Consider the following 12,665-nt stretch of genomic DNA (forward strand, 5'->3'; position numbering starts at 1 on the left):
GCTAATTAATAATCAAATTCAATAGCTACACAAGAACTGCTCCATTTTATTTTTATTTTTTTTTCCAAGTGAAATCTTTTCTCATTGCCAAATGATCAAGATTCTTCCCTGACAAGTTTGTACTCTGCCACAATTCCATGTTTTTTGGATGTAACACATGTAGTTTGGGAGCACCATTATATTATTATGTTTTCTCTGTGTATCATTTACGTTTTAATTAAGTCAAACACATTTGACTGAAATTTACATCCCCACAAGACCAAAACCCTTCCTCCCATGGAATGCTGAGTGCCTTCTCCTTTTCAGGAAATTACTGGGAGATGACGGAGGTCTGACCTTTCCCAGCAATAATTGGTTTCAGCTCAAGACAGAGCAGATCACTTAAATTTCATACAATTCTGCCAGTGCAGATAACCAAGATAAAAACATAGTTTAGACCTGTCTTGAAATTAGAAGCAAATCTGTGGTTTTCATTCTCAAAGGGAGAGAGAAACACACTTGTGTGCGCTATCTATCTCCATGCTGCATATTGCAGAGATTCAGTATCAGGGTATGTTAAATCATTCTGAAAAGGATGTGGCTGCAGTATACTCAAACACAAGACAAACTCATTTTTCTGTACACGATAAATTACAGTTGTTTACTTCTAGGTTTTTATACCGCTTTCATTATATGCAAAAATACATTCAAGTACTTGAACATCTTTGTCAGAAAATACTCCTAGGCACCTGACTGAGCCAGTTTTCCTCAAACCTCTGAAGCATTTCCATTTTTTTGTTCCTTATGAAGCACAGAAATAGAATCCAGTAGGACTGCAAGCATCTCTGTAAATGTTTGTCTCAGTCACAGAAATAGCAGTCTCATGTAACTTGAACTGATGCAGTTCATGCTAAAGATTTGGTTGCTGTTCATTGGTCTGAATCCTTCAGCCTGTTCTCAGTCTACTTGTTATCCAATGTATAGAAACAGTAATACATAGGGAATAGTCCTAATTTACTTTTCAGTACTGTTAACATAACTTTTCTGAATATCTCAGTCTAACAGTTGCAAGGCATCCTTTCATAGAAGTGTGATGTGTCATTATATATATATAAAAAAAAAAAAGCTGAAAACTGATTTCTCACCTCTGCTTGTGAAGTATTTTCTAAAGCAAATAAAGCTCTTCACTTAAAAAAAATAATTAAAACTAACTCTTCATTAACAGTTCAAATTACCTATGTAAATTTGTTCACAGCTCTAATTTGCGCACTGTCGCTGAATGGTTTTATCAAACTTCATTTTGTGTTTGCAAAGGATCACTTTCTGATCATTTCCCTTCCACACACCCTGCAGTTATGAAAAAGCCCACCAATGATGGCACCATCCTTTAGCATCTTGACACCTGACTGAAAGCCAACCATTGACTAGATGGCACATTGCCACTGATGCTTAACAGGACTGGATTTTACTGTTGCAAGGATCACATGGTGATGGGAAGTGATAGGAAATGAGTTTATACAGCTTCAGTCTTTGTCCTGTACTCGGACATACCTAGGAAAGAAGGAATGCCTAACCAAAATCTCATATATGAACTGTAAAAACATTAATGGATTCCTATCCCTATATCTTTTGGACATATCCAATCTTTGAATAAAGACCCAAACATAGTTCTTTAACTTAGTAATTTTTGTCATCTCAATCATGGTAATCTGCTTGTACTTTCATGCAAGCACTTTGCCTGTGAACATATAGTATCTGTGCAAATGTGAGGCTTGGAAAAACTCCACATTTTCAATTAACAAGTTACCCCATAACCTCTGTTTCTCAGCCAGTCTTCACTGGCTTCGTATTTGAACCTTTGTTTCCCAATTCACTAGCCTTTTCTTTCAATGCTTAACACAGCTAGACTTCCAAATTCATTGGAATCCTTCAGTTCTGTCGTCAGACATTAGCATGACTGAATTCTTTTGATATTGCCTAAAGATGCAGCTGAAAGTCAATAAAATTCCTGTACTTTTGGAATCAGAAAAGACAGCAGAACTGAAGTGTGCCAGGAATTTCCCGGACTATTAGAAATTTTTGGACGTACCTCAGTGATTTGAACCAGAAAATACGTCCTCCCTAAATTTCTGTATTTGTTTTAAACACCTGCAATTTTTAATATTAGATAGACAATCTTACATTCCCTGAAATTTCCAACCAGTTTTATTCATTCAAGTCTTGATAGAAAACTAAGGACATTATTTTTGATAGCATATTTGTAAATGGAATGCCTTTTTCTTATATTAAGTAGGGGCTCTATGTGACCTGCTTATCTCAACAAACCAGAAACAATTCAATAATATAACTATAGTCTGCCTAAGTCCTTTCTTCAGACCATTATTTAGTAGTTGCACCAACAGGCAACTAACCCTAAAATAAAACTAGTCAGTGTAAATCCATTCCTTTCTCTGATCCATTTCTCTGATTCCAAAAGAAAAAGAATTTCCACAAACTTTTCTAAAACAATTTATCTTAGCTGGCATAGTAACATCCTTACATCCTCTTATCCTCTTGCACTTCCTCATAAAGAGCTTTCATTTAAAATTGCTGCTAGCAGACATTCTCCAGCCTTTAAGAAGGCACCCCACAAAGCTAAAGGGACAAACATACCAGAAGAATCTACCAATTTCCACTGGCAAATAGGATTTCATTACCATGATTTCATATACATGAGAAAAAAAAAATTACTTATGGCTAATTTCACTGTAGTGGCTTTTGGACTTCTGCTGTCACATCCAGCCTCCTCTGATAGTTTCATTTTCTCAACAGAAATCAGCACATTTTCAAAGATGCAAGTGGCTGGGTCATATTTGCTATGACAATTAATCACCCTTGACATTAATATTTCAGTGGAATTTCATATCCTTGTCCACTTTTGAACAACTTGACTAATTTCATTAAAAATAATAATAATAATAATAAATGAATCAAATAAGTCTGTATTGGGAAGGGGGCTAGAGGCTCAGGTCGTTAATGCATCTGCCTTCTATTCCTCTCCCAGCTTTAATTTCTTCTGCTATTAAAGAAGTAAACTCTTCTCAACACACAAGTACCATGCAACTCAGCTGTAGCAGATAGACTTTAGCAGGCCCCAACTCTCAGATTTTTCACTCTTTGAAATTTTTTCTATCCTTTACTAAAAATAAAATAATTGAAACAAACAGTGGAAAGTGGCAATTAACTCAGACAATCAATGGTTTTCTGAGTGGAATTCAGTTGCCGTATAATTTAATCACTTTTCTCTTGTAATGAATTATCATAGGAAAAAGTCCTACAAGCTTTTCAATATTCCTCCAGGATAAACAAGACAGCAAAAACTACTCTTGAACCTTCAATGGTAGAAAGAACAACATTTTTTGTAATAGATTAAATACCCTTAGATCATTTATAGTGCTTTGTGGTACGTGGATGTGTAAAAGCTGCAAAGTTCTATGAAATACTGTGATCACCAAAGCTCAATTTTGTGCCCTATTAACATCTGCTTTAATTCTCATCCCTTGAGTGCATATGCACTAAGAATAGGAAATAAATCAGTGCTAATACACAGCAGCCTTCTGTGTAGCTGGAATGATTCAAACAAATTTAATTTTTTCATCCTTGCCCCATCACTGATTACTTACTTGATAGTAAGATGGCTTGCAAAGAACTTGCACTTTTTCATGGAGATCTATTCTTTTCTTCTTTGCCTTTTGCTTTGAAATAAATCTTTCAGGAAATCAATACTTTGTGGGTAGGGGAAGGAAGTTAAATTTTTTTTCAAAAAACTTGACAAAAATCAGTCTTTTTGGTAATTCATCTTTCAATGTATCAAGGAAATCAAGGAGAAAATCCCACTGCCTTCCTGACACCATGAAACATCTTTATTGGAAAACAACAGGCTGGATTCAAAGACAGACTAAATCAAGTTGAGGGTTCTCCTTCTGCAGAACTTTTCAGCTACATTTTGCACAACAGGATGCCAGTGAGCATGCTGAGCAGAGTGCTATATAACAGGTTAGGAAGCACTACAACCTATTAGGATATACATTTGCATTGCTCTGGATAATCTGCTACACTGCACTATTTGTATATAATTTGCATTGCTTCAAAAAGACTTCTCTAGGGAAATGTTTTTTGTCTTAATTTAAGTGTATGCTTTGCCAGATCAGATAGGAGGGCCATTTGTGGTTTGATGCATTAGGCTGAAAAGACTACTATGATTTTCCAGTAAAAAAAAAAATCAAGGTTTATACTCAATACATTAAGGTAGAAAGCCACTATGATAAAATAGGAAACAGCTGGAAAATGAAGATGAGGAACAGTATTATAAAGAGAAACTGCAACATTTCTCTTTTAAGAAAGACAGCAGTGGCTACCATAAATCCTATGCAAGTGGTTAACATACATTTCACTGTAAACCCAGATGAGAAATAGATGTTTAAGTGTTGAAAATCAACATATGGTACATTTTAGCAATGCTTTTTGGGCAAGCATGACTAGTCATCAAACTAGTAAACTCTTCCAGAGTAGGAGAGAAACAGCACTGAAAGCAAAAGTAGTAATTACTACACAGCAGAAGACAAAACTAAGAGGTTGGGGACAGCAATCAGAAATGTCAGCAGACCCCAAGCCCCTCATAGGCTGGAGCAGTACACACTCCCTTCTGCATGATGATACAGAGATCAGATCTGCTATGCTGGGGCAGAAGTGGCAATGAACAAATCTACTGAGCATTTTGAATCCAGCTTCTCATCTATATTGAAATGCCAAGACACAATTTAACTGAGTGCACATTTCCAGAGTGAGATAAAAAACATGAATTGACAGATCCTCTATTTATACTACGCAATTCAAGACATCATGATGCAGTTATTTTACAGATTTCCAAGATCACTTGCTGTATTTCAGTGAGGAGAAACATTGCTTTTATTGACAAGGAAAGGAATCCTTTATAAAATCTTTGTTGAAGACACGTTTGACAATGTATCTGCTGACATTAACAGGATCTTCTGCAGCTCAATTAAAAATATCCATTACTACAAAATAGAGATGAATAGTATATTCCATTGACAACTTGACAACCAAAAGTAGAAAGTATAACCAGATAGTACCTCAGAGGCAACTTCCCAAAATAACTTCTTTTGTCCAAACATAATTTTGTATTCACAAATCATATGCGTACGTGAATTTCAGACAGTAGTTCTACTGAAGAAAAGTGACAGAAATACATGTAGAAAGCAGAGCAGAGTTTTGATTGCATGTAAGAAGACACACATTTACGATTTCCAAAGGATAAACGGTTCTTCTGGAAATTTTTTAGCACGGTGTCTCACAGTTTAGCCTTCAGTAACTGCAGTCTTTTTCAACAGCTAATACGCATTCAAAAGTATGTATTACCAACAGAGAGGCAAAGATCCTATTGCTATGAGTACTCACCTCATAATTGGCAATTGCTTCTCTGTCAAGGGCTCGGGTCACAGAGACATCCCCACTGATCTCGTTGATTCTAAAAATTCCTTTTGGGTCTTGATCTACTCCCTTACCAGAGAGTCGAAACTTTGCTCCCTCAGTCCCTTCACTCCTGATGACCTGCATGGCAGAAAACAAGAAGTTACAGGCCACATTATAAAAATAAAATAAAATAAAATAAAATAAAAATAAAAATAAAATAAAATAAAATAAAATAAAATAAAATAAAATAAAATAAAATAAAATAAAATAAAATATCATTCTAAACCCACATAAGCAATTTCAATCTTTATCCTAATGTTGAGGCACATTCCCAGCCAACAATATGAAAATATAAAATATGGTTTCAGTCATTCAGAAAACACTGCAATTCTTGTGTTAAACCATGGAAAAGCTAGTCAGGTCCTTAGGCAGTTGCTATCTTATCTTCACTGTCTTCTATTTCACTACTTAAAATTTCTATTATTCCGTTGCTACTGTATTCACTCCATGTCTAGCATTTGACATTTTATTTAATTCTTTTTCTTTTTTTTTTCCCATTTAAATTGATAAACTAGCTGCGAACAAATCCTACAAGTGAAAAAAAAAAAAAAAGACATTCCACCAAATGGCATAAAGCATACTTATTTCACAACTCTTATCATATCAGATAGCCATCACACATTATTTTCCAATTAGTCATCCCTTTTTATTAGCAATCTTAGTAATTTCAAAATAGATGACTTTGGGGATTTTTTCCCCCCTTTCTCATTCTCATCTATACTCTTCCTTTCCCAGGATTTTAAACCAAGGAAAAATCTCCTCACAGAAATATCTGGGTATCCTGCCCAGAACTCTGCTTAGTCACACAGTTGGAATTCCTCCACTTTCCAAATGCATGAATACTTATATACATATGCGTGTAGTGAAAACTCCTGGTTACTATCACTATCTTGTTTCCCATATGAAAAAATCCCTAAAAATCCAATTTCAAGGCTGTCTTACATTACTGACAGTAGCATATGTAAACTTGCATAGCTACACAATGTTTCTTATAAACTACATGCTTTGCAAATTTGTACTTGCACACCAGAATCTAGAAGGATTATAAATTAATCTTGCCCTTTAAGGCTGACAATCTTGCCAAGCCATTCTTTCCCACTGCTGTTTCATGTTCTTTTGTTTCTAGAAATTTTATATTGTTAATGTTTCCGCAGAAACATTAAGTCAAGTATTTATATGCTAGTCTAAATCACAGCTCAGGAATCGGAAGGAACAAGGGGCATTAGAAATCTGGACCTGTGCCAATTTTGCAATAATCAATATGCGGGGTGTTTAATAATGTCCCTGAGAAAATACACACTTGTTGCCCTATTGCTGTGGGTTCAGCAACACCGGTTAGCAGATTACTGAGCAGGGAGATTTTGACTAAACTCCATAATCATTATTCCTTTATTTTAATTGAGGAAAAAAATAGGCACAAGTTATGAAATAGAAAATCAGCATTTTCAGAGATAAAGTTTCAACTTTCAAACCCTTTGGGAAATAGAGAAATTTCAAAGTAAAAATTGTTTCACTTTTTTATCCCCTTCCTCCTCCTAGTCAGAAATGCTAATTGATTAAATTTTCTCCTTGTGTATATTTGAGCATGTCATGACAAAACACAGAGGCAGACAACACTGCAAGTGACAAAAGGGCAAACTAACTTTGTGCTTCAGGTTCTGTGATGAAGCTAAAACTTAATGGCTGAAAGCTACCCAATATTCAATACATATTTTGACCAATCTCTGGTTTTGCTCGTTTGTTACATCAGGTTTACAAGTATGGTTTTCTATTTCCTTATTATGCTTATGATTTTGCAGTGTCATGACCACTGCTGACTTTTGTAGGGAAAAGCTGAATTGCTTGTCCTTTGTCCTGATTTCTGAGACTTCTTTTAATAAGTGCTCCTTTACATATAATATAAGAAGAGTGGTTTGAAAGGCACCATTTCAGCCACAGACCAGCACAAAAATCTAATTCAGAGATGTTTGCACAAGAGTCCTATCCCACCACAGCGGTCTAACGTTTCCTAACTGTTCATCACAAATTTGAGACATAGGATAGGCCAAAACCCCAGCTGCAAGAAGCCACAGAAAGAAAGCACAACAACTCATGGACATTACTGATATTCTGCAAGGGAATTTATAAGACAAATTCCAGATAATTATGTACAGATCCTTCTTCACACTAGATAGAAAGGCAGAAGAGTAATAATAATAGCAGTAAGAAGCATCCCTACAAGCCTGACTGGAGGGAAAACTTACTCTTTGCTCCAAATCTGACAAAGACCTTAATCTTGAATTTGCTAGCAATACATCCCAATGTGGTACCTGAAAGATTTGTTCCCCCTGGAGCTACATTGCATCCCATATCTCATCCCAACCTTAACTGCAACCAATCCTCAGCATACAGTGTACGGGGTCAGTGAAGTTACCAGAAAGCAGAGTTGTTTTTTTTTTTTTTTTTTTTTGTCTAAATGACAGGATGTGTCCGCTGAACCTTTTTAAAGCTTCAGGAAGCAGGCACAGTCCTGATTCAAGCATGTGCAGAGGCTTCTCTCCTATCTATTTAGTCAGTTAGGCATCTAGTTATTGCACAGCAACTCATGCTTGATGGAGTATTAAGAAACCCAGGTTAGAGATGCTCCATATACCACTGCATCACTTGCTCTGATGCAACGGTGGTAATTTAAAAAGTAATTTTCAGTATGATATTTTTGAAATGTTTAATTAGCCACAAGAGGGAGCTACATACTCCCAGGAATGTAAAGAAGAACATTAACATCTCCTAATTAAGAAGCTTATATAATGGCTGCATAGTTCAAAGAAAGTGCATTTCCCAGTTCACACTAAGCTCAGTACAATGAAAAGTTTAATACAAATCAGGCTTAATTTGCCATATGGTTTGGTGCTTCAGCAAGAGTAAGGAAGAAAGAACAGGAGGATTGTCTGACATCTCCTCTGGCAAGACTGCTATTCTGAATGCCATCTAAAACACAGCACTGTTGGTATGAAAATTTCCTAGGTTACAACATATTACACAACAATGCTCTCCCAATCTACAGGCAAGGCCAAATTATTTCTGCTGGAATGTTTGCTTTGGGACGTTGTTTCTACATTTCTAAAAAAGCTCAGTTTCCACAGTTGCTACCACCTACAGACAGAAATGCTTATCTCCAGTTTGTTTGTTGTTTTTTTTTTTTTTTTTTTTTTTTTTTTCACAGCTTTAGGACCTTCAGTGCTTCAGTGCAGGTTCTAATATTGAAAACATCTGCACCGTATGACAGTAGCTATGTGTTGCATATAAAACCTCTTAATTCAAGGATGACGAGAATGCCTCACTCCTAATGCCTCACCATTAGAAGTGTTCACAGTCAGGCTGGGTGGGGCTTTGAGCAACCTGGGTTAGTGCCTGTGGCAGGGTGTTGGACTAGCTGATCTTCAAAGGTCCCTTCCAAACCAAACCAACATGGGCAGATGGGGTAGACAGAATAATTGCTTACCAAACATCCCACAATAATACAGACTTGTGAAGGCTACTTCCTCCCCCAGGACCCAAAGAACAGCACAGATGCACTTAGATATGCCTCATTTCCCCACCTCAACAAGGGTTAACAGCATTTTCCCATGTGAAGGGTGCACTGGAGAATAAACATACTGAAAACTGACATGATCCACACTAGCCTTGTCAGAACCCCTTCTATAGCACTGAAGACAGAACACCATTCTTTTTGAAAAATCAAAACAAAATAAAAAAAGGCAGAGATGAGTATAGGGCTCAACTAAGAGACACTTTCAAGAAAACAGAGCGTTACTTAGCTGACGGGATCTGCTTTTTGCTGAACCATAGCCAAAACATATTTACCAAGTGTTGTTTTCCACCTGACATTATGTATCCCTTCCAGCTAAACTCATTTCAGCATTCTGATCCCCCTATTGTTACAGGTACACCACAACAGTAAACCAGTGTTCTCAAGAGAAGAAGAGAAATAGAAGTACAAAAACCACACTACCCCCAGAGACACTTTACAGTTCTGCAGCCGTAGTAATTGCGTCCTTAACAGTACCATCTGAGTTCACCAGCCTCAGTAGGTGTTTGCTGCAATCAGTTCTGTAATTTCTTAGTTCTTGGCACTGTCTGAATTAGAAGTACAATATATTAGTTTCAATTTTAATTCGAAAATGATTGCCACCTTCAGAGAGGTACATTTGGTTCCAGTCCTAATACTTTTCACTTTGGAGTGTTAAACTGCCTCCAGCATGTTTTTTAGTTTTGTGATTTTTTTGGTTGGTTTTCATGGTCATGTTTTTCTCACCTTCTCCTTCTTCTTCTAGGAAGCAAAATTATCCACGGAATATTTAGCACTGAACTATTTTTTTCTTTAATCACTGTACTCCAGAAGAGCAAAACCATGGTTTAAGGCCCATTGTTTAGACAACACACAAATATTCGAACAGACACTTCCTGTCCTGCCATACTGAAAACCACTCTTTACAGCTGGAGGCTCCTTGTGCTCTGTGCTCTGACTCAAATAATCTTTCAATCAAGACAAACGCAAAATATTCTTATCATTATGCAACCCCCCTAACCTACAGAACCTTCTTCTATATCTACTACTTCACTACTATAAGATAAACATACAAAAACTGTGGTTTTAAAGCAATTCAAATAAATTTGCTGGATTTAATAATTTATTAGTTTATTGGTTTTTAATACATGTGTCTTCATTAATTGAGGATCAGATCATCTAGTTTATCTTGGCAACCTAGTTCTGCTCTTTGTCAAAGGGAGACATATTGGCCAAATCAGACCTTCCCTCTGACTCGGGCCTAAATGCAGAACTCATTCAATACCTGGGTGATGCTAAAGAACTTTCAGGTGATTTATTGACATACCTAAAGGTAACAGAAATTAAGTTTCTCCACATGACTCTGTCCATTGTTCATGATAATTAGAGATAAAACAAACACACTACAAATGACAGCATATATTTTATGTTACACTTTTCTCTTGTTCACAAAGCAAGCCTTGCTGTTAAGGTCCACAATAACTGCCTTTCACAATCATCAAACTTAAAAAATAATTATTAGCTGAAATGCATCTGAACAAATACCTATTCAGTATGTTCTCCAAGAAACAAGCTAGGTTGGTGTAGACTAGCCTGAACAATATTTGCAAAACTCAAGTAAACAGCAGAATGAGCCATCAGCAATTAAAGATGCTCATGTAATACAGTAGCGGAGGCAATATTACAGCCCTGAATTTCAAAATAGTTCCAGATCAGGTTTCAGTCACCAGTCTATGTGCGAGGCAAGATTTTCAAAGCTGTATAAATCTTCTAGACCATGCACTGTAACCCCGACGCTTAAAACAGCATATCAGCTAATCACTCAAATTCTAATATTTGTGCTTGCACTAGAGCAGCACTTTTGAAACCACAAGCAGGGAATGAAAAAGGAAATGTGACCAGCCATGGGAATACACAACACGGACCCAACCTCCAGTGATAACTGAAGTAGGAAAACAGTCAAGGTGAAGGTTTTGTTTTGTAAGCTGGAGAAAACAACAGCAAACAGTGCTTCTGTATCATCATCTACAAAATATTGGCTTGATGCTGTTGACAGTCCTAAGTAGAATATATAAATTAGAATATATTCATATATATTTTCTAGAGAAAGCAAGATGTATATGTATATGAAAGATTTAACTCATAAAAGAAAGGCATAATTCAGTTATTTTAACTTCAAAATCCCGTGTCAGGTTCCAAAGACTCAGTTTTAACTGGGAGAAACGTATTACCAAAAAATGTTTGGATTTTTGTACTTAAAAGTACAAAGGTGACTATTGGGCAAAAGTACTACTACAAGGCTAGCAATTATTTCTTATTCATACTCTTTTGTATTAGACCTCTTAACACAGAGATTACAGAGAAAAAAAAAGTTCTTCAAACAAGACAACGTATTATTGTAAAATGCATCTGTAAACTGAAGCCTTTTTAATAGCTATATAATTTTTTTGAAGTATTGAGCACTAGGTGTTCAAATACCTCAAACGTGGAAAATTTTACACCATCACAGATGCAATGTGGGAATGAAAAAAAAAAACAAACAGAAGTTGAAACTGAAATTAATTGTGAAAATGAAAAATCATACAATGATATTCTCAAGATAACAGCATTGGTTTTTTTTAACATTTTAACTATGAGCTTTGTCATTGAAAACATTACAGGAAGTGTCACATTTAGGAATACCATTGTGAGAATTAAAGTTCGTAGTTTTAACATATTTTTGATGCATGTTTGCAAGACTGATTTGGAGCTACAAATCGTACAAACATTCCTTGCCTGAAGCAATCTAAAAAAATGAATACTCTTATCAGGTAACATATTTAGAACTTCAGGTACATGAAGAAAATAGAACTTGTAGTGCTTGAAATGCAGATGGCATACCTAAATATTTTGTTGCACTGGGGCTGTGCTTCAAGAAGTTACTATACCAACTTATATTTTGTTACAGCAGTGAAAATGCAAGGTTTTAGTCCCTATAACACAAACAATTCCGCTTCTGAAATTTGCGAAGGTTAATAAATTCCACAGATGAAAAATTCAATGTCATATTGTAATGTATAAAAATTATACAGTATATAAACAATCGGTGAAGTAATTTCATCACCAGTGCTCATTTTAAACATTCTTTTTAGAATAGTCAACACAAATAGGACATTTTATCTTCAACCAAAATATATCTTCTCAACATAACGGATTTTGATTGTAATTATGCATAGACTTTTACAAAATTCAGATCAATTTTGTAGCAGGATGCACAAGCACACAAATGAAACACAATCAGTTTATGTATGTGGAAGCCCTGTGTCCCAGTGGTTCCCTTTCATCTGAGGTTCACTGTTGTAGTTCTACACCAATGTAACAATTTACCCTGAAGAATAGCGATAGCACTGGGGCCTGCAGACTTCATCTACCAAATCTGAGGATTTGAACAATATGGACTACTACCAGTAAGCATTTGCTTTCAGACAGAAGTAAATTAAGTCTATGAACATATAATGATTTGTGTTATCTTTTGTAGCAGGTAATCCTTCAACTTCTTTTGCTCTTAATTTATAAAGAGCAAGAAGATGCATTACAAATAATTTTCACTTCCCCTTTTTCCTAAGTA

General features: G+C 35.8%; 1 protein-coding gene across 1 annotated transcript in view; it reads right to left on the minus strand.

Moving 5' to 3' along the window:
• The window catches only part of CDH13 (cadherin 13), a 481,427-nt gene that overhangs the window by 249,075 nt on the left and 219,687 nt on the right, over positions 1-12,665 (minus strand). The window contains exon 5 of the mRNA XM_084294592.1: positions 5,437-5,589. Within this exon, the coding sequence (XP_084150718.1) occupies positions 5,437-5,589 (153 nt within the window). The remainder of the gene's footprint in view (positions 1-5,436; positions 5,590-12,665) is intronic.

Source organism: Netta rufina, assembly GCF_964035555.1.
Source record: "Netta rufina genome assembly, chromosome: 13".
NCBI classification, from domain to species: domain Eukaryota; kingdom Metazoa; phylum Chordata; class Aves; order Anseriformes; family Anatidae; genus Netta; species Netta rufina.